The sequence below is a fragment of the Heptranchias perlo genome, chromosome 5 (genome assembly GCF_035084215.1).
Source record: "Heptranchias perlo isolate sHepPer1 chromosome 5, sHepPer1.hap1, whole genome shotgun sequence".
In the NCBI taxonomy this organism is placed as follows: domain Eukaryota; kingdom Metazoa; phylum Chordata; class Chondrichthyes; order Hexanchiformes; family Hexanchidae; genus Heptranchias; species Heptranchias perlo.
In genome coordinates this window covers 118,527,284-118,548,177 of record NC_090329.1, presented here as the reverse complement: position 1 = coordinate 118,548,177, position 20,894 = coordinate 118,527,284, and the positions used below count along the sequence as shown (strand labels likewise).

Below are 20,894 nucleotides of genomic sequence, written 5' to 3'. Positions count from 1 at the left end.
TATCTGCTTGGTTTACTTTTTCCAACCCAAAAAGACCAAAGATGGAATAGAAACTGTCAAAACAATTCTCAGCGTGCAGCAGCAGTGATAGCAGCCATGGAGAAATCAACAGCTAAAACTCTCCTCTCAGCTTGACAATAGCAATGTAGAGATTGGGAAGCAGTATTTTTTTTTAAACTTTATGCACAGTCAGTTTATGCAAAGCACATTTTATGGGATATATAAAATTTACCAGGACAGAGATTTAGTGTATAGCTGATCGTATAACCAAATGGACTCCTGAAAACCAGTTCCACTCACATTTGGGAAAGAGCATCAGCCACTTCTAACCCCTAATTAACAATGCGGCCAGTATGACAGTGCTACAGCATTAACTGACTGTTAAGAGTGGCGAAATGCAAGCTTGCACCTGCTAGTCTCCACACAATAATCTTAGCTCTGCAGCCACGAGGAGGTAGATAAATTTTTGTATCAAGGGGTATGGAGCAAAGACAAGAAAATCGAGTTGTGGTGCAGCTCAGCCATGATTTAATTGAATTGCGGAGCAGACGCACGGGGCTGAATGGCCTACTCCTGTTCCTAATGTTCCTACTTAATATAAGTCAGACCATACCCCAATGACAAGTTAGTAAACGGGAGTTCCTGTGTGCACACACGCTGACAGTTGATTTTGGAGCACTCCATGAGCTCTGGGAACAAGTTAATCATCCTTTTGGCCAGGATGGTATATGACAGTGAAGAGCCAAGAAAGAGGAATAGTCATCCTCAAAGTCAGAATTTATTTCTTGTGGAAAAAAATGTAAGTTATGAACAGGATATCATTGTAAGGTAGCCTGAGGAGCTACTGTGCCCACCAGCACAGCTGAGTAAACATTTGTGTCATTAATTGAAACTCACTAATCAACCACCTCTACTGGAAGTACACACACGAACGAATGAAGACGGTTTCAGACTTGGTCTTGATGCTGCTATGGCCGAATAGCCTACCAACATTCACCATCAAGGCTTACTCAAATAATAATCACTTGGGCAAGAAACACATGGACACATACCTGAACAAGCAGTCAATGCCTTTAGGGAAGTGAGCAAAGAAGAAAAATTGGCAAAAACATAATGTATGATCATTATGCAAAAGTTTCCATTCAAGACAACAGCTTTATTGACAATACACAGAAAACTGTTGAAATAATACAGTTCAACTAGCTACTGAATAGGTATTGATTTCTGCTAAAAGTTCCATATTGCAAGATGCTATTCAATTTCAAAAGCAGTAGACTACGTGGGTTTTAAATGAACTGCATGTCATTACGTTCTGAGAGCTAACTAGAAAAATATCTGGCCACAGGTATATTCCATGCTGCAAAGAAGTTTTAGCCACTTTAAATACTCTAAGTGGTAATCTCATTACTATTCCCAAAAATTATCTGTACTCATTCACTACGCCTGTTACATTGTACTGTTCCATTGTTAAACATTCATTAAACTGGAATATGTTTTTTAAAAAATACTTAATTGTGGCTTTTCATATTCCTATTCTGTCTCATCTCATGCCAAAATAAAACCAACAAATGTATAATATGAGCATCTAAAGTGATGGCATATTGTACCCTTCAGAATGAAGTGTCAAACTTATTGTTCACTTTTCAGAACTATACCAATTAGGGTACATTGTATCTACCAATTTCAGATCAAGTAGCTAAAGGATCCATTGGCAGCCACCTTTTTTAAACTGCCTGGCTGTGGCAGAGAGATCTGGTCCCGGTGGTTACATTTTAAATGTTTTGAGAGCAACACCAGGGCAACCGCACTCAATTCATTTAAATAAGCTCTAGGCAAGTTTATAAAAGGGTCCAGTAAGTCCAAAAGATCTGCATTTTGCAAACCTAATTTGACACTGCACTGGGATTATTTTCTATGCAGTGTCAACCCCAAATGATGCAAGACTGAAATGCTAAACATGCAGTATAAACACACCCTTAGAGAATTGTACTCCAATGGGACTGTTAAAAATACCTAACTGCTCTAGCCACATAATACAAATACAATACAATTGCATAAACACTAAATAAAAATAAGTAACAGACTAAATCATGATCATCCTGGGCAAAAGCAACAAAACCTAACTTTGCAGGGGTAAACAGATAGAACAGCCAATTAAGAAGTGTTTATATGCTGAAGTTGAACTTCTCTAACTGTTCCTGCAATTTTCAATCCATTCACCTCAGGCAATATTAAACTATTATATATATATATATATATATATATATACACACTTAGTACTGGACACACAATGTAAATTTGCAAGAATTGAATAAACAATCTGCTGATAATACATAGCAAGGACAGCTGAGGTGGCTCAAAGGGAATCTGACTGGCTGTTGCAATACCCACTCGCTGTATCAAAGGCAGGCTAGGGCTATCTGGAAGCCTGGAATGCTGAGTTTCTAAAAATAGATTAGAGTTGTGTTTGGAATCTGAGAATAGAACAGCTGATGTGGAGAAAGAGCAAAGAAAGAAAGAAGGAGGAACGGGTTGTGAGTGTCTGAGCAACACAATGGGAGAGTGAGGCAAGTTCCTAAATTAACAATTGCTGGGAAGAGAATCAAAAATTAGAAGACTAAAACATTCAAAAGGGTAGGGGCACCCAAACTCAGGAGAGAAGGGGAAATAACGGAAAATGTGGAAGCGCATCTAGTAAATAAATGCTGCACACTAGTGAAATGGACAGGAGAGGGGAAAGCAACATAAAATACCAAGTGAGAATAAGCTAGCTATTGCAAAGAGCACAAGAACCAATTGCCCTACTGTGTCCAAATTATATCAATGACTTGGATTCAGAAACTGAGTAAATTACATTGAATTTACAGCATAGAATCAGGTCATTTTGCCCAACAAGTCCATGCAGGTGTTTATGCTCCACAGAAGCCTCCTCCCATCCTTCTTCATCTAACCCCATCAACACTTCCTTCTATTCCTTTCTCACTTGTGTTTATCTAGCTTCTCCTTAAATGTGTCTACGTTATTCACCTCGACTACACCACGTGGTAGCAGGTTCCACATTCTAACCAGTCTCTGGATAAAGATGTTTCGCCTGAATTCTTTATTGGATTTATTGGTGACTATCTTATATTTATATAAATGTACAAATAATACTAAACTAGGAGGCAGTCAAATCTGGTGAGTTAGCCAAGGATCTACAAAATGAGATAAAATTTGAATTCATGAAACATGCAAGGCAAAATTCAATACAGATAAACGGAAGGTACTACACATCAAAAGTAAACAACGAGAAGCATACATGCTCTAAGTGTTGAATTATCTTATGGATGAAGTTGAAAACCATGTAGGGACGTTTGTAGACCATACACTCAATATACCCAGTCATTGTGGAAAAATAAACAATACAAAGACTCAGAACTATAATATAAAATCTGTATAATTCAAGTTGGAGGTCATGATGCTGAAACAGTGCAGTATTCTGGTCAGACCATACCTCAAGTACCGTACCCAGATTTGGTCACCAAACATTTGTCTGGAGGCAATCCAGATTAGAACCACTAGTCTGATGCCTAATCTCAAAGTATTGATTTACCTTCAGCCCTGAAAGGAAAGCAATTGACGTTGAACCTTAAAGGTATCCAAGATAGTAACCAGTGTAGAAAATATAACTGGTATACTTGGAACTCAATCTCTATTCCAAGGTAAACCCAGACACAGTTGGACTGGGGTGGGGGGGATACAGGATCAAAGCCGTGTAAGGAAGTTCTTCACACAAAGAAACAATGTATTTGTATAGAGACGTAAAAAAGTTGAGCCGCAAGGATAAAATGGACATCTAGTCAAAGGAGGTATAAGGAATGGCCAAAAGCTTGGTCAAAGCAATGGATTTTGAGGAGGCGAAATGGAGAAGTGGAGGAAATTCCAGCGTGTGGGCCTTATGGCAGCTAAAAGCACAGCCGCCAACAATGGGCAAAAAGGATGCACAAGAGGTTGAAGTCATCGGAACAGAGTTTGGGGGTGGGAGGTCGTGGATGCAGCACCCAAGGGGGTTACAGATAAAGAGGGGCAAGGGCATGAAAGGATTTGAACAAAGGAATGAGAATTTTAAATGAGGCATTGGGGGACTGGGACCCAATATAGGTCAACGAGGATAGGATTAATAGGTGAACAGGACTTGATGCAGGATGGACAAGGGTAATAAAGTTTTCCACGAACTGAAATTTAGAGTGGAGGATGAGAAACCAGCCAGCAACACTTGAAATGAGCCTCCACTGTCCTATTTGGAAGTTAAGTTATTTGAGAGCCAGATTAACAAAGATAATTGCTTTGATCAGGAGACTAAAGGTTCGCTAGATTGACGAGCTAAATTAGACAGAACGGTCTTCCTCTGCCCTATTTATCTCCAACAACAGGAAGGAAAATACAAAAAAGTGAGGAAAGAGGAAAAAGAATGCGAAGGACAAGGGATGAAGGCATATCTGTAAAGAGCCTGAAATACAGGCAAAAAAGGACTATGGTAGAGGACAGGAAGGTCAGATGGAGGGGAAAAGTTCTTAAAACATTTATCAGTTCTAATCTGAGTGTCTAGCAACGTCACCAGTTCGCACTTTAAAGTGATTCCATATAGCAAATAGTCAAGGAACACTTTTACTGGGGGTGTTCCGATAGGTGATTTTATTGATTATTTGGAAATTAAATTGTATTTATTGTAACATGGTATATCATGGTTAATCCTAAGTAATGAAATATAGTGCAATTTGGGGGAACTCTGAACAGTTTGTTTACATTTGTTACAACACTACACAGAGTGCATTCCAGCGTTGTATCAGTTGAAACTGAACTATTTATGAAAAAGGGGTATGTGCTGTGAAGCAAAATAGCTTGACACGGAACACATGCATATATATATATATATATATAAAAATATTATACACACACACACTGATGGCGTATGAAAGAACTGTTTGTAAAGATGAGCTTACATAATATGTTTGTAGGTCAGAATGGCTGCTCAAGTTAAATAATTGTTGTGGCCAGACACACCCAACTGAAAAAAATGAAGCATATAGCTTCAAATTAAAATGATTTTCATAGTGGATTCACAAATTAGTTAACTAGTCGAAACAAAAAATATAGGGTACCAACTGGTCATTCTACAGGCTAACAATTCAAATGGCCAAAAGTTTTATAACCAATTTACTTCAAAGTTCAAGGCTTGGGTGTAATTTTCCTCCAAATGGTGGGAAAATGAGCATCTCAAGTTTTACTATGCCAACAGCACTCCTACAACAACGTACAAGGTTTGAACTGATAAAAAATGTTTGGTATACTGCATCCAAGCTAAATCGCAATTGCATAAATACAGTTAAAAGCGAATCATACTGAAGTTTTCATTGGGCCAATGTATCTGCTACTTGCTAGCACTCACGCCAAGAATGCAAGCTACTACGCTACCAGGGTGCACAAGCTGTATCAGTTACATCTCAGTTTAGTCAACACTTCTGAGCAGATCAATAGTACAATTATGAAAAAACAAGCTATAATTTTGCAACTAAATCTATAAACCATTTACAACTAAAAGATTTTGGTTGTTATACATTTATTTATAATGGGAATTCCTTAATAAAAGTTTGTTGGGTCAAGCAAGTCACAGTAGGGCTCCACATCCCATGAAATTCAACTATTTAAAATAAGAGTGAACGGCTTACGGGCAGAGTGCCAGTTTGAATCAGCATATTTTGTGCTTACAATCCTTTCACTTCCATAATTTTGTATTACATTTAAGATCTACCTCTCCCAATTTCCTCTACTCATGAAAGTACGAATCATGTGGGATACAGTTCCAGATGCACTGGCTATTCATCAGTATCTTTTCAAGTGACCTCTCTTTACGTGTGCCTTAATAGTGATCTTTGGCAGGTTAGTCATCAGTGGCGGCAAGGGTATAGGGAGGTGTTGATTCCAACCAATCCTGTTTTGTCCTCGGAGCCCAAAGATACCAATTACAAGTAAGTAGTAGAGATACTGGTGATGATAACCAGGAGCAGGAAATTATTTCTCCTTTCCCTAGGTTAGGAATGCTGAGACCAACTATAGCCCCTTCAAGAACCACTCAGCTGAGCTCAACCAACAACCTAGGACTTTCTAGTCTCTGTAGCTTAGTTCCACACTGGGCAATGATTTATCAAATGAGTCAATGCTGCATTTCTTTTCATCCAACTTTTTTTTGGCATTTGCATTTTATATTAACATTTTCAATTGGTCATTATAGTGATAAACGAAGAACCCTTAGGTAAACTTTGCCAAAAACAATCACACAAATCAAAACTTTTATGACCTTACTGTTTTGTTGAAGAATTAAAACCACAGAAGCACACCCGTGATCAGCTATTTTCCACATGGGCAGCCAAGGGACTGTAGGTAAGTGCTCCTGGGAACTTGAAGTCTGATTCCATTCCCCTGGCAGCACATCATACAAAGGCAGATGAAACAAGCTCATTACTGCAGCTATTACTGTACTTAACCTGGAGAAAGCATAAAAGCCACAGAGACTTGGGTAGAGATTGATAGCATTTTTTTTATATATAAAAGAAAGTTTGGGTTCATTAAGACAATGTGACTAGTGCTGGGTAATATATTCCCCACTTTTTGAGAATGGAGCAATTTCAAGAAAAGTACAGCATGGTGCGAAATAAAACTTCAACCTGCTACCAGTGTACCTTAATCTCAAGTTTAAAGTAACATCCTGTACTGCACAAAGATAAATTTCCATTTAACACATCATCCAATCTTAATCTGAGTTTGCTCACTTAATATCAAGTTGCACAGTCCTGTATAATTACTCCACCACTAGCTCTGAAACTGAAGGTAAAAACTGAGTTTTTTAAAGGAATCTTTTTATTCAACATTATAGTTAGATTAAAGGCAAATAGTGGATTTGAACTGTGACAGTCAGGGCCTTGGAAATTAATGAAGTTATTCAGAAACAAAGGGAAACTACTAACAAAAGACTAAGCTGAACATCTCAACTAGAATGGGCCCTGAACATTATTAGCATGCATGAACAGTTATGCTTGGCTGGGCAGTATTAATTCATGCGATAATACTATATACTAAAAATCTGTGCCTAAACTTGGTCGGAACCAAAGTCCATCCACGCTGACAAGTGATGGGGAGCCCCATTTCTGCAAACACATAAGTATTGTGCTAATGACTATACTAATATATTTCAATTTAGACTGTGAATTTCACAAAAATCTTTTAAAACTATGAATTACAGCTCTAGCCGAACATTAGGGACAAAGCTTGCACATGGATAAATGGTGAGGAAGGAAAGATTTTCAAAATTACTCTGTTTTGCTGCACTCCGGAGACTGCATATTAAAACCCACATGTCATCTCTCCATTAATTTTTTAAAATTATAATTAATGAAAATTTTGTATTCCTTGCCCCCCTTAATTTATTAAGTGCTGGTGTAATTTTTGTACTAGCTTGGAGGAATTACTAAAATACAATGTGAGAAGTTTAATATTGGTAGTTATCACCACTCGCTCATCATGTAACTTCAACAATGTATTTAGCTCCCTTGCACCAATGAGAATAGCAATTCCTCCAAGCCAGAGCTCAGTGTCAGTAGTATACCCTATTAAAGCAATGAGGCTGGGGAATGTTAACTATAGGCTTTTGAAACCATTTGCTTTTTAGAAAGCTCAGATTCATGCAAGGCTGCCTGTTGGAAATTTTAAAAAGTTGCACTTCAGAATTATTTTGTCTAAAGGGCAACAATGGTTTATTTTAAGTTACCCACACTAACTAGAGGTGTACTAGAGCACCTCAAGATGACTCTTCCTCTCTTGCAATAAGTAACTAGCCTGCATTTGTTATCCAGTGAGAGGAATTATGGATAGGAATCCACATCTGGTCACTCAACATTACAACACTCAGGCTTCAGTGTGCTCCACCACCACTTCACTCTAAAGACAAGTACAATTTAACACATTTATGCTAGAGAAGACCTAGCAATAAACCCCATGACATTGCAATTTTAAATAGAAAGGTGTAGCATCTCACAGACATCCCTACAGTAGTTCTATATTTAGATCGCAATGGTTCCAAAGCATTTTCAATATGTAAAAGGTGTCTACTTTATATTGGACACTTATCCAACAGGAAATTCTTGCTACTTTCAGCACAGTAATAGATTCTATGGGAAAGACCAGAGAAAAGGGATTAGAGCAGATAACTCTAGTTGAAAAGCTAGCATCAGCACAGGCTCAGTAAACCAAATGGCCTTCTTTTGGGCTAGAATTTCTATGATTCTAATTCACTAAGGAATGGCTTCATACCACATGTCCTCCAACAAATATGAGGAGAAAATACGTTGACAGTGAAAATGATCTCCCAAATTACCTTTACTCCCATTTAACTTTGCAGACTGAGCCAGAATGACACTGACTACATAAAATCAGATGGAGATGCTCCCCCTTTAAAGGTGAAACATTTGCAAAGAAATATGAACATTTGTTACATTGAGTACTGATGACACCATTAAAAAAAGCGCTTAAAAGGAGGGTTTTTTTGTCCTTGGGATGTGGGCAATATCACATTTATTTCCCATCCCTAACTATCTTGACAAATAAGTGGCTTGTTATGCCATCTCAGAGGACATTAAGATTCAAATGCATAATGTGGGACTGGAGTCATATGTAAGCCAGATATAGGGATGGGCACGTTCCCTTTCTCTTAGGTCTCTTTTAGTGAACCAGTTGAGTTTTTAATAACGATCTGGCAGTTTTCTTGGTCATTTTTGTGATGCTACAAATTACCAGATTTATCAAATCCAATTTCACAACGTGCCATGGTGGAATTTGAACTGACTTCTGGTTGTGAGATCAAATCCCACCAAGGCAAGTTGTGAAACTGAATTACTGTGGGAGAGCTGAATCATCAGTGGATAATCAGATTCAAAGTACATTCACCATCAACACCGAATCTTATTCAGCCCCCTTCACATCATTGTGTTCAGTAACCCAAGGAGTGCAGGCAAGGTTCACCACTTAACGACTTTTAAAATATGAATAACTGAAATGGACACAACAAAAGGATGACTGAATTTTTAAAAACTGAGTATTGCAGGTGGTGAAACTCAAGTTAATTACAAATTTTGCCACAGCTTCAAGGTTTAGTCTAACAAGTAAAAAATTAAATATTAATTTCAACTGCCCTTACACACGGCCTATCATCAAATACTACAAGAATGTCAAGTTTAAATCCATTTACTGGTTGCAACAGGACTGCAGTGAAGCTATGCTGTTCCACCACTAATCCACTGGGAAAACATTTAGCATTCCAAATCTATACCTAATGTAAAAAATACTCACTTAACCTCATATTTGTCTGCACATATGAGGGAGGGGAGAAGGGAAGAGAAAAGATAAACTAAATTACCTTTGTCTGCACTATGTATTAGTCAAATACAAAAGTGATGCACTGAATAGAAGTGTCAGTCTCAAACAACTGCCAAGTGCACACAGTACAGGGAAGGTTTAAAAGCAAAGATCATCTGCAAATATATTTAAACAGTTAACACGTATTATTTAAAGCGAAATGAATTTTAAAAATTTACATTTTCGGCAAAGGGTTGGTAGATCTATTGTTGTCTGTTGAGCCAAATTCCCTTTACAAAAACAAAACAACGAACGTTATCAAATGTTCTTGTTTTTTTAGGGCTTCTATAAATAGTCCTGTGATAAGTCTGTGTGTAAACATTGTATTATACTTTTTTAAAAAAACAAATCAAGGTGAAAGTAGAATGTTCGAATCGTTTTGTTTTTCCGATTTAAAAAAAATCCACGTGATGGTGCTTGTATTTTGCAACTAGCTTTTTGGAAAGGGACTTCTTTGTTCTGTGCTCATGGGTATTTCTGTGGTGGCAACAAACTGAACGTTAACATGTCGGTCACGCCATTGATTTACATAAAGATTCACTGCCAAAATGGAGGATATAATCCGATGAGACGGCATGAAATCGGATCCACCCCGAGTTCGAGAAGAGGTTTCACGGACCCAAAATAGACAAAACATTCAATCTCGCTACTACATCTAAAAATAAATAAATCAAATGGTTCCCTAAGTAAATAACTTTTTTTTTAAAAAAGTTGTTTCCTCCCTATTTTGATATATAAAACTTACCACAATGAGCAGTGTCGGTTTTTTTTATAAATGGACAAATGATTTTTTTTAAAAAAGCCAAGCATGCACAAGTTTCAACTTTTTATATTATATAATTATAATTGTTTTTTTAAAAAAAAGGACAGGAAAAAGCCCTACCCAGCAAACATTTACTGTACAGAGAGAGAAATACAAACTATAGTATTCACCTCCCATGAACTGATTTTTTTTCCGGAAAAAGTTAAAATTAAAACAGGCAGAGAGAAAGAGAGAGAGATATATATAGATAGATAGATAGAGAATGGCAATGTTAAAACTTATTTTAAAAATAATTTCAGAATGGTTGATATATAAGAATGTTACTCGACCTTTCGTCCCCTGCAAGCTCAGACTCTGTCATGTTTAGAACATCATTTTTGTCAACTGGGGTTGGGGGACTGGAGAAAAGGCTTTCAAAAGCCATGTTTTTTCCCCCACACACAACAGTACAAGGCTAAGTAGAGAGAGTCTCACTGAGACGTTGCTGGTGTGACTGCTGATGCTGAAGATAAAAAAAAAATAAAAATAAAACTCTCACGGTAAATTGATGAGAGAACAATATTTTTTCTCTCTTTTTTTTCATAAAAGAAAAAAAACACAAGAGCGTTCAATCTTACGCGAGTTCTTATTTGGTTAAACTGTTTGCGTATTGGTTCTAAAGAGTTTTGATACCCCTCTTTTTCCGCCGGTTTTGTTCTTGGTGATTTTTGGTTGGCGAGAGCGAGAAAAAAAAAGGAAAATTTTCACACGCTGTGGTTATTCCTCACAAACATGGCGCTCGATGCTTTCTAGTGCAGCGACGGTGACAGGGTTCTCTACCGATTTTACACAAGAGGAAACGAGTGAGCTCCTCACACCCAGCCTCAACCTAACCTGCTACTCCCTCAGAGTGCCACCTCCCCCCTCGCTTCATGCCTCCCCCCAACCATTGGTTGTTTGCATTTAACGGACACGACCCTTGCGAACGGTAAATAAAGCGGCCGCTGGCTCCTGAGTGGCCGAGCGGCACGTCAATCTGCCGAATTGCGGACAGGGAAGTTCCGGTAGCAGGTTAGGTTGATCCGATTTGGAAGACGCTTCTGGAAGGAAAAAAAAAGAGCCCGCGCGTAGGACGAATTAAAAGTGCGGATTGATATTTGTCAGAGCGCTGTGAAGATCTAGGTATGTGGGTGGGGTTAATGAAACTTAATTATTCTTTATTTATTTGTACGTTAGGATTTTTTTTTACTTGTTTCTTGTGAAAGAAGGATACTCTCGGCGATTACAAGATTTTCGCATTTTAAGTGTGAGAGGGACCAAAGTTGGGTAACGCCATTTATCCCGAAAGAACATTCGAGATATCCTGACAAAATGGCGCCCACAGGAAATGGTTTGGTGGGCGACTGAAGGAGAAGCTTTTAATTTACAATTTTAATTTAAATTGAGGAGCATGGAACTAAGTGTAAAGCTCCCCTTTCGTGTTTACGGAGGTCTAGCGTAGCCCGCATTTCCCATGGGTAAATAGTGATCCCTTCGAGATACTGTGTGTATAAATATTCCTCGTGTTTTCCTCCAAGAGAAGTAATAATGGCCATACTAAATAAATACTTATTTACTGTATTAAATTTGCAGAAAATGGGAATAAGCAATGCTACTTTAATAATAAAATTTAAGGATCATTAAAACTCTATTCCCCCCCGCCCTTTACCTTAGACCATAAGAGATAGGAGCAGGAGTAGGCCATTCGGCCCCTCGAGGCTGCTCTGCCATTTAACAAGATCATGGCTGATCTGATTTTTGCATCAACTCCACTTTCCCCATATCCTTTGACTCGCTTGCTGATCAAAAATTTGTCTAACTCAGTCTTGAATGTATTCAATGACTCAGCCTCCACAGCTTTTTGGGGTAAAGAATTCCAAAGATTCACGACCCTCTGGGAGAACAAATTCCTCCTCATTTCCATCTTAAACAGGCGATCCCTTTCTCTGAGACTATGCCCCCTAGTTTTAGATTTCCCCTATGACTGGTAACATCCTCTCAGCATCTACCCTATTGAGTCCCCTTAGAATCTTGTATGTTTCAATAAGATCTCCTCTCCTAAACTCCAATGAGTATAGACACAACCTGTTCAATCTTTCCTTATAAGACAACCCTTCCATACCTGGAATCAACCCAGTGAACCTTCTCTGAACTGCCTCCAATGCAGTTATGTCCTTCCTTAAATAAGGCACCAGAACTGTACACAGTACTCCAGGTGTGGTCTCACCAGCACCCTGTACAGTTGTAGTATAACTTCCCTGCTTTTATACTCCATCCCCCTAGAAATAAACGCCAATATTCCATTTACCTTCCGGATTACCTGCTGCACCTGTATGTTGACTTTTTGTGTTTCATGTACAAGGACACCCAGATCTTTCTGTACCGCAGCATTTTGTAGTTTTCTCCATTCAAATAATATTTTGCTTTTTTATTTTTCCTCCCCCCGCCCCACCCTCCCTCCTCCTTCCCCCTGCCCCACCCTCCCTACTCCCTTCTCTACCCCCCTTCTCCCTTCTCTACCCCCCTCCCTTCTGTGTTACTCCCTGAACTTCATTGTCCTGTTCCTCTTGAGCAAGAAATTTTTCCATACTCACAATGTCTTCTTTTTCTTTATGTCTTTGCTGTGTGAAATTTAGATTTCTTACACTGTCTCCTGCTCTAATGCATTCTTTTTGAGAACCTCAAAACCATAGAACTCATCTCTTAGTTTTTCCTTCCTTCTACCACCTTTGTGTTTTTAAAATCAAGCCTGGCACCAATCAACCTTGTCTTTTTGGTCTCGGTGATGCCCTGCATTGATCCTTGACTGTTTAAAAAATGATTTTTTTATTAACCATCTTATGCATTACAATAGGATTGAAAAGTAATTCAGTGCCGTACTGAGGGATTGCTGCACTGTCAGAGATGCTGTCTTTTAGATGAGGTTTGAAACAGGTCCTGTCTGTCATCTCAGGTGGATATAAAATATCCCATGGCACTATTCGAAGAAGAAACCAGGTGAATTCTCCCAATGTCTTGGCCAACATTTACCCCTCAGCCAACACAAGCAAAGATTTTCTTGTCATTTATCTCATTGCTGTTTGTGGGACCTTGCTGTGCACAAATTGGCTGCTGCATTTCCTTACATTACAACAGTGATTACACTTCAAAAGTATCTATTTGGTTATGAAGCTTTGTGAGATCCCTGGGACGTGAAGGGTGTGTTATAAATACAAGTTCTTTATTTTTTAATGGATGGAAGGTGGACTATATGGATATGGAACACTACTTATAGAATCATAGAAGTAGAATCATAGAAGTTTACAACATGGAAACAGGCCCTTCGGCCCAACATGTCCATGTCGCCCAGTTTATACCACTAAGCTAGTCCCAGTTGCCTGCACTTGGCCCATATCCCTCTATACCCATCTTACCCATGTAACTGTCCAAATGCTTTTTAAAAGACAAAATTGTATCCGCCTCTACTACTGCCTCTGGCAGCTCGTTCCAGACACTCACCACCCTTTGAGTGAAAAAATTGCCCCTCTGGACCCTTTTGTATCTCTCCCCTCTCACCTTAAATCTATGCTCCCTCGTTATAGACTCCCCTACCTTTGGGAAAAGATTTTGACTATCGACCTTATCTATGCCCCTCATTATTTTATAGACTTCTATACTAAGCCTCCTACTCTCCAGGGAAAAAAGTCTCAGTCTATCCAACCTCTCCCTATAAGTCAAACCATCAAGTCCCGGTACCATCCTAGTAAATCTTTTCTGCACTCTTTCTAGTTTAATAATATCCTTTCTATAATAGGGTGACCAGAACTGTACACAGTATTCCAAGTGTGGCCAAACTAATGTCTTGTACAACTTCAACAAGACATCCCAACTCCTGCATTCAATGTTCTGACCAATGAAACCAAGCATGCTGAATGCCTTCTTCACCACCCTATCCACCTGTGACTCCACTTTCAAGGAGCTATGAACCTGTACTCCTAGATCTCTTTGTTCTATAACTCTCCCCAACGCCCTACCAATAACGGAGTAGGTCCTGGCCCGATTCGATCTACCAAAATGCATCACCTCACATTTATCTAAATTAAACTCCATCTGCCATTCATCAGCCCACTGGCCCAATTTATCAAGATCCCGTTGCAATCCTAGATAACCTTCTTCACTGTCCACAATGCCACCAATCTTGGTGTCATCTGCAAACTTACTAACCATGCCTCCTAAATTCTCATCCAAATCATTAATATAAATAACAAATAACAGTGGACCCAACACCGATCCCTGAGGCACACCGCTGGTCACAGGCCTCCAGTTTGAAAAACAACCCTCTACAACCACCCTCTGTCTTCTGTCGTCAATCCAATTTTGTATCCAATTGGCTACCTCACCTTGGATCCCGTGAGATTTAACCGTATGTAACAACCTACCATGCGGTACCTTGTCAAAGGCTTTGCTGAAGTCCATGTAGACCACGTCTACTGCACAGCCCTCATCTATCTTCTTCAAAAAACTCAATCAAATTCGTGAGACATGATTTTCCACTCACAAAACCATGCTGACTGTTCCTAATCAGTCCCTGTCTCTCCAAATGCCTGTAGATCCTGTCTCTCAGAATACCCTCTAACAACTTACCCACTACAGATGGTCTGTAGTTCCCAGGCTTTTCCCTGCCGCCCTTCTTAAACAAAAGCACAACATTTGCTACCCTCCAATCTTCAGGCACCTCACCTGTAGCTGTCGATGATTCAAATATCTCTGCTAGGGGACACGCAATTTTCTCCCTAACCTCCCATAACGTCCTGGGATACATTTCATCAGGTCCCGGAGATTTATCTACCTTGATGCGCGTTAAGACTTCCAGCACCTCCCTCTCTGTAATATGTACACTCCTCAAGACATCACTGTTTATTTTCCCAAGTTCCCTAACATCCATGCCTTTCTCAACCGTAAATACCGATGTGAAATATTCATTTAGGATCTCACCCATCTCTTGTGGTTCCGCACATAGATGACCTTGTTGATCCTTAAGAGGCCCTACTCTCTCCCTAGTTACTCTTTTGCCCTTTATGTATTTGTAGAAGCTCTTTGGATTCTCCTTTGCCTTATCTGCCAAAGCAATCTCATGTCCCCTTTTTGCCCTCCTGATTTCTCTCTTAACTCTACTCCGGCAATCTCTATACTCTTCAAGGGATCCACTTGATCCCAGTTGCCTATGCATGTCATATGCCTCCTTCTTTTTGACTAGGGCCACAATCTCCCGAGTCATCCAAGGTTCCCAACTTCTACCAGCCTTGCCTTTCACTTTATAAGGAATGTGCTTACCCTGAACCCTGGTTGACACACTTTTGAAAGCCTCCCACTTACCAGACGTCCCTTTGCCTGCCAACAGACTCTCCCAATCAACTTCTGAAAGTTCCTGTCTAATACCATCAAAATTGGCCTTTCTCCAATTTAGAATTTTAACTTTTGGGCCAGACCTATCATTCTCCATAGCTATCTTAAAGCTAATGGAATTATGATCACTGGTCCCAAAGTGATCCCTCACTAACACTTCTGTCACCTGCCCTTCCTTATTTCCCAAGAGGAGGTCAAGTTTTGCCCCCTCTCTAGTCGGGCCATCCACATACTGAATGAGAAATTCCTCCTGAATACACTCAACAAATTTCTCTCCATTCAAGCCCCTAATGCTATGGCTGTCCCAGTCAATGTTGGGAAAGTTAAAGTCCCCTACTATGACCACCCTATTTTTCTTGCAGCTGTCTGTAATCTCCTTACATATTTGCTCCTCAATTTCCCGTTGACTATTTGGGGGTCTGTAGTACAATCCTATCAAAGTGATCTCTCCCTTCTTATTTTTCAGTTCTACCCATATAGACTCAGTGGGCGAACCCTCGGATATATCCCCTCTCACTACTGCCGTGATGTTCTCCCTAATAAAGAACGCAACTCCCCCTCCTCTCTTACCTCCTGCTCTATCTTTCCTATTGCATCTGTACCCTGGAACATTGAGCTGCCAGTCCTGCCCCTCCCTTAGCCATGTTTCAGTAATAGCTATAACATCCCAGTCCCATGTACCCATCCATGCCCTGAGTTCATCTGCCTTGCCCATCAGACTTCTTGCATTGAAATAAATGCAGTTTAATCTAGACTTCCCTTGGTCTTTGCCCTGCTTTCTCAGACCATCTGTCCGGTCATGTTTTGTACACTCTCCCTTACTGCCTTTTGTTTCTGTCACCACTTCACTTCCCACTGACTTCCTGCATCGGATCCCATCCCCCTGCCACATTAGTTTAAACCCTCCCCAACAGCACTAGCAAACACTCCCCCTAGGACATTGGTTCCAGTCCTGCCCAGATGCAGACCGTCCAATTTGTACTGGTCCCACCTCCCCCAGAACCGGTTCCAATGGCCCAGGAATTTGAATCCCTCCCTCTTGCACCATCTCTCAAGCCACGTATTCATCCTAGCTATCCTGTCATTCCTACTCTGACTAGCCCGTGGCACTGGTAGCAATCCTGAGATTACTACCTTTGAGGTCCTACTCTTTAGTTTAACTCCTAACTCCCTAAATTCAGCTTGTAGGACCTCATCCCATTTTTTACCTATATCGTTGGTACCTATATGCACCACGACAACTGGCTGTTCACCCTCCCCCTCCAGAATGTCCTGCAGCCGCTCCGAGACATCCCTGACCCTTGCACCAGGGAGGCAACATACCATCCTGGAGTCTCGGTTGCGTCCGCAGAAACGCCTGTCTATTCCCCTTACAATCGAGTCCCCTATCACTATAGCTCTGCCACTCTTTTTCCTGCCCTCCTGTGCAGCAGAGCCAGCCACGGTGCCATGAACCTGGCCGCTGTCACCTTCCCCTGGTGAGCCATCACCCCCAACAGCATCCAGAACGGTATACCTGTTTGAGAGGGGGATGGCCACAGGGGACCCCTACACTACCTGCCTGCACCTCTTACTCTGCTTGGTGGTCACCCATTCACTTCCTGCCTGTACTCCCTTTACCTGCGGTGTGACCAACTCGCTAAACGTGCTATCCACAAGTTTCTCTGCATCGCGGATGCTCCACAAAGAAAATCTACCAATCGTTAAATTCTCTCGAGAAAAGTTCCCAACATTGATGGATTAACCTAGGATGGTTAATTGATGGATGCCACACATCCTATTTATGTTGCATGTATCAACTTAGCCTAGTTGGTAGCACTGTTACCCCTGAGTCAGAAGGTTTGAATACAATCTAGCCTGATGCTTCATTGTAGTACTGAGGGAGTGCTGCAACGTCGAAGGTTCTGCCTTTTGGATAACACGTAAAACCAAAGCCCCATCTGGCTGATCATATGCATGTTCAAGATTCCATGCCACTATTTGAAGAAGACCAGGGACTTCCTAGCTAATATTACACCCTCCCCAGTGCCACCAAAAAAAACAGATTAACTGATCATTCATCTGGTGTCAGTAAAAGTGATCATGAAGCTGTCGGATTGTCGTAAAACACCAACTGGTTCACTGATGCCCTTTAGGGAAGGAAACCTGCTATCCTTACCTGGTCCGGTCTATATGACTCAGTCCCACACCAATGTGATTGACTGTTAACTGCTGTCTGAAGTGGCCTAGGTAGCCACTCTGGTATCAAACAGAAGACCCATCACCTTCTCAGGGCAACTAAGGATGGCCATTAAATGCCATCCTTGCCAGCAACACCCACATCCTGAGAATGAATAAGAAAAGAAATCTAATTTATTGTTGTCGGACCTTGGTATGTGCAAATCCGCTGCAGTGTTTACCCATGTAACAGTGACTACATTTCAGAGTAATTTCAGAAAGAAGGACGTCCTTTCAAAAAAAAATCCAAGCAGCAATGGATTACCTGAGGTAGCTGCCTCACTGGTTCTATTTAAGTTACAAAGAGATTCAATACTAATCAATCTGATTCTCCACTATTTTTAACATTAAGGAATTTGGTTGGAGCTTATCTGTGTATGGTAGCTCATCATTCCTTTATCTCTGAAAATTACCTGAGTCTTAAAAGATTGGTTTTGTCATCCTCACTGGTGTTTTACGCTATTTGTTTCAAGCCGGAATTACTGATTCACATAAGCACGAACTTTTTGGGACCATATGTATGATTTGTTTTTTTAAACTCTTACACTGGTTCCTGATCTTGACTATCCTGTGAAACCATTCACAATGTTCTTGGCATCTGAGCTAGTTGGTAGGATGCTGTTGGCAACTTTGCTAATTCTGATACTTGGGTAAAGCAATAATAATGGATAACAATTGGGAGTTCAAAGCATTGCAGAGGAAAGCAACACATTCCGTAGTAAATTATTAATGGAAAGAAAGTCCACCACATTTATTTCTCCCTTGGTGGGTTATTTCCTCTGGCTGCCAAGGAGTGACAGTTGCCCTAGGGTGACTTTCTATGCCTCTAGCAATAGTGGGCAAATAAGAAAGGACAGTCTTGTAGAACCCTGTGAAAAAATCATTAACTGACCTTGAAATACGGTAAATTTAGATACTCATCAAGCTCAAACTGGATTATGTCACCGTTACGATGACTGCTGATTGTCTATTTTTGGTGCAGAATATCACAATGTGAAAGAATGGTACTTATCCAGAGAACAGTATAGTAGAATTAATCAAGAGCTGCAATAACCAGAGGAGAGTAACTTCTATCAATTTTGTGATTGTAATTATGCGTCATGGTCATCTTAACAGTGATCCTGTGCTTACTACCAGATTTTATTGCACAGGACTGACGGCACTTGTACCTTGATCTGGCCTGCACAGCATTGACTCTTTATTAAGGCCAATGTCGATGTTGATGTTTAACATATGAGTCCTGAGACATTTCCAACACTGGCTTCTGAAGAAGTGGAAGCTGAATCTGTGAACCCAAGGCGGGTATAAGATGTACATAAAAGTATCCCAGAAATTTTCTCTTGAATTGCTTTCCTTTTATTAGTTGATAATACCTACTGTAGGGCAAAACCAACAGGGATGCCATACAATAGCAAGGATTTTGCTTATGTAAAATAAAACAGAGGGAACTTGTGGAACTAGAGTTGCCCGTAACAGATTATCATCACTCGAGGTGGAAAGGATGGAACTGCGCGTAATGGTAACCATGAGCAAACCAATGGCATAGGGCAGCAAGTGCTTGCTCAAGAGAAAGGGAATAGATAAGATTAAAGGAACAAAATAGTTTTAGGGCATTTCTTAGTAGGGAAGATTGAAAGGTTCTGAAAAACATATTAGAACTAAAAGCTGACAAGTCCCCAGGTCCTGACGGACTTCATCCTAGGATCTTAAAATAAGTGGCTGCAGAGATAGTAGATGCATTGGTATTAATTTTCCAAAATTCCCGAGATTCTGGAAGGGTCCCATCAGATTGGATAATAGCGAATGTAACTCCTCTGTTCAAGAAAGGAGGGAGACAGAAAGCAGGAAACTACAAGCCAGTCAGCTTAACATCGGTTATAGGAAAAATGCTAGAATCTATTATTAAGGAGGTTATAACAGGGCACTTAGAAAATCTCAATGCAATCAGGCAGAGTCAACACTGCTTTTTTTTATTCGTTCATGGGATGTGGGCGTCGCTGACAAGGCCAGCATTTATTGCCGATCCCTAATTTCCCTTGAGAAGGTGGTGGTGAGCCGCCTTCTTGAACTGCTGCAGTCTGTGTGGTGAAGGTTCTCCCACAGTGCTGTTAGGAAGGGAGTTCCAGGATTTTGACCCAGCGACAATGAAGGAACGGCGATATATTCCAAGTTGGGATGGTGTGTGACTTGGAGGGGAACGTGCAGGTGGTGTTGTTCCCATGTGCCTGCTGCCCTTGTCCTTCTAGGTGAAAGAGGTCGTGGGTTTGGGAGTTGCTGTCGAAGAAGCCTTGGCAGGTTGCTGCAGTGCATCCTGTAGATGGTACACACTGCAGCCATGGTGCGCCGGTGGTGAAGGGAGTGAATGTTTAGGGTGATGGATGGGGTGCCAATCAAGCGGGCTGCTTTATCCTGGATGGTGTTGAGCTTCTTGAGTGTTGATGGAGCTGCACTCATCCAGGCAAGTGGAGAGTATTCCATCACACTCCTGACTTGTTCCTTGTAGATTGTGGAACGACTTTGGGAAGTCAGGAGGTGAGTCACTCACCGCAGAATACCCAGCCTCTGACCTGCTTTTGTAGCCACAGTATTTATATCGCTGGTCCAGTTAAGTTTCTGGTCAATGGTGACCCCCAGGATGTTGATGGTGGGGGATTTGGTGATGGTAATGCGTTGAATGTCAAGGGGAGGTGGTTAGACTCTCTCTTGTTGGAGATGGTCATAGCCTGGCACTTGTCTGGCACGAATATTACTTGCCACTTATCAGTCCAAGCCTGGAGGTTGTCCAGGTCCTGCTGCATGTGGGCACGGACTACTTCATTATCTGAGGGGTTACAAATGGAACTGAACACTGTGCAATCACCTGCAAACATCCCCATTTCTGACCTTCTGATGGAGGGAAGGTCATTGATGAAGCAGCTGAAGATGATTGGGCCTAGGACACTGCCCTGAGGAACTCCTGCAACAGTGTCCTGGGGCTGAGATGATTGGCCTCCAACAACCACTGCCATCTCCCTTTGTGCTAGGTGTGACTCCAGCCACTGGAGAGTTTTCCCCTGATTCTCTG

At 40.8% G+C, this 20,894-nt stretch overlaps 2 protein-coding genes across 8 annotated transcripts in view; one reads left to right on the top strand and one right to left on the bottom strand.

Annotated features, from left to right (window-relative positions):
• The window catches only part of LOC137322059 (zinc finger CCCH domain-containing protein 6), a 49,552-nt gene extending 38,506 nt beyond the window's left edge, over positions 1 to 11,046 (bottom strand). For 2 of the 4 annotated variants that reach the window (XM_067985115.1, XM_067985117.1), the window contains exons 1-2: positions 10,828 to 11,046; positions 10,540 to 10,712 (exon numbers count right to left, since the gene is read on the bottom strand). In XM_067985115.1, coding sequence (XP_067841216.1) covers positions 10,540 to 10,634 — 95 coding nt within the window. In that variant the 5' untranslated portion in view covers positions 10,635 to 10,712; positions 10,828 to 11,046. Of the gene's footprint in view, positions 1 to 9,626; positions 9,674 to 10,539; positions 10,713 to 10,827 lie in introns of those variants that run through there. The other 2 variants (XM_067985116.1, XM_067985118.1) reach the window with 2 other exon arrangements.
• A 214-nt stretch (positions 11,047 to 11,260) lies between these two features.
• The window catches only part of LOC137322058 (ADP-ribose glycohydrolase OARD1-like), a 40,456-nt gene continuing 30,822 nt past the window's right edge, over positions 11,261 to 20,894 (top strand). For 2 of the 4 annotated variants that reach the window (XM_067985111.1, XM_067985107.1), the window contains exon 1: positions 11,262 to 11,371. The gene's annotated coding sequence lies outside the window, so the exon portion shown is untranslated. Of the gene's footprint in view, positions 11,372 to 20,894 lie in introns of all 4 variants that reach the window. The other 2 variants (XM_067985105.1, XM_067985106.1) reach the window with 2 other exon arrangements.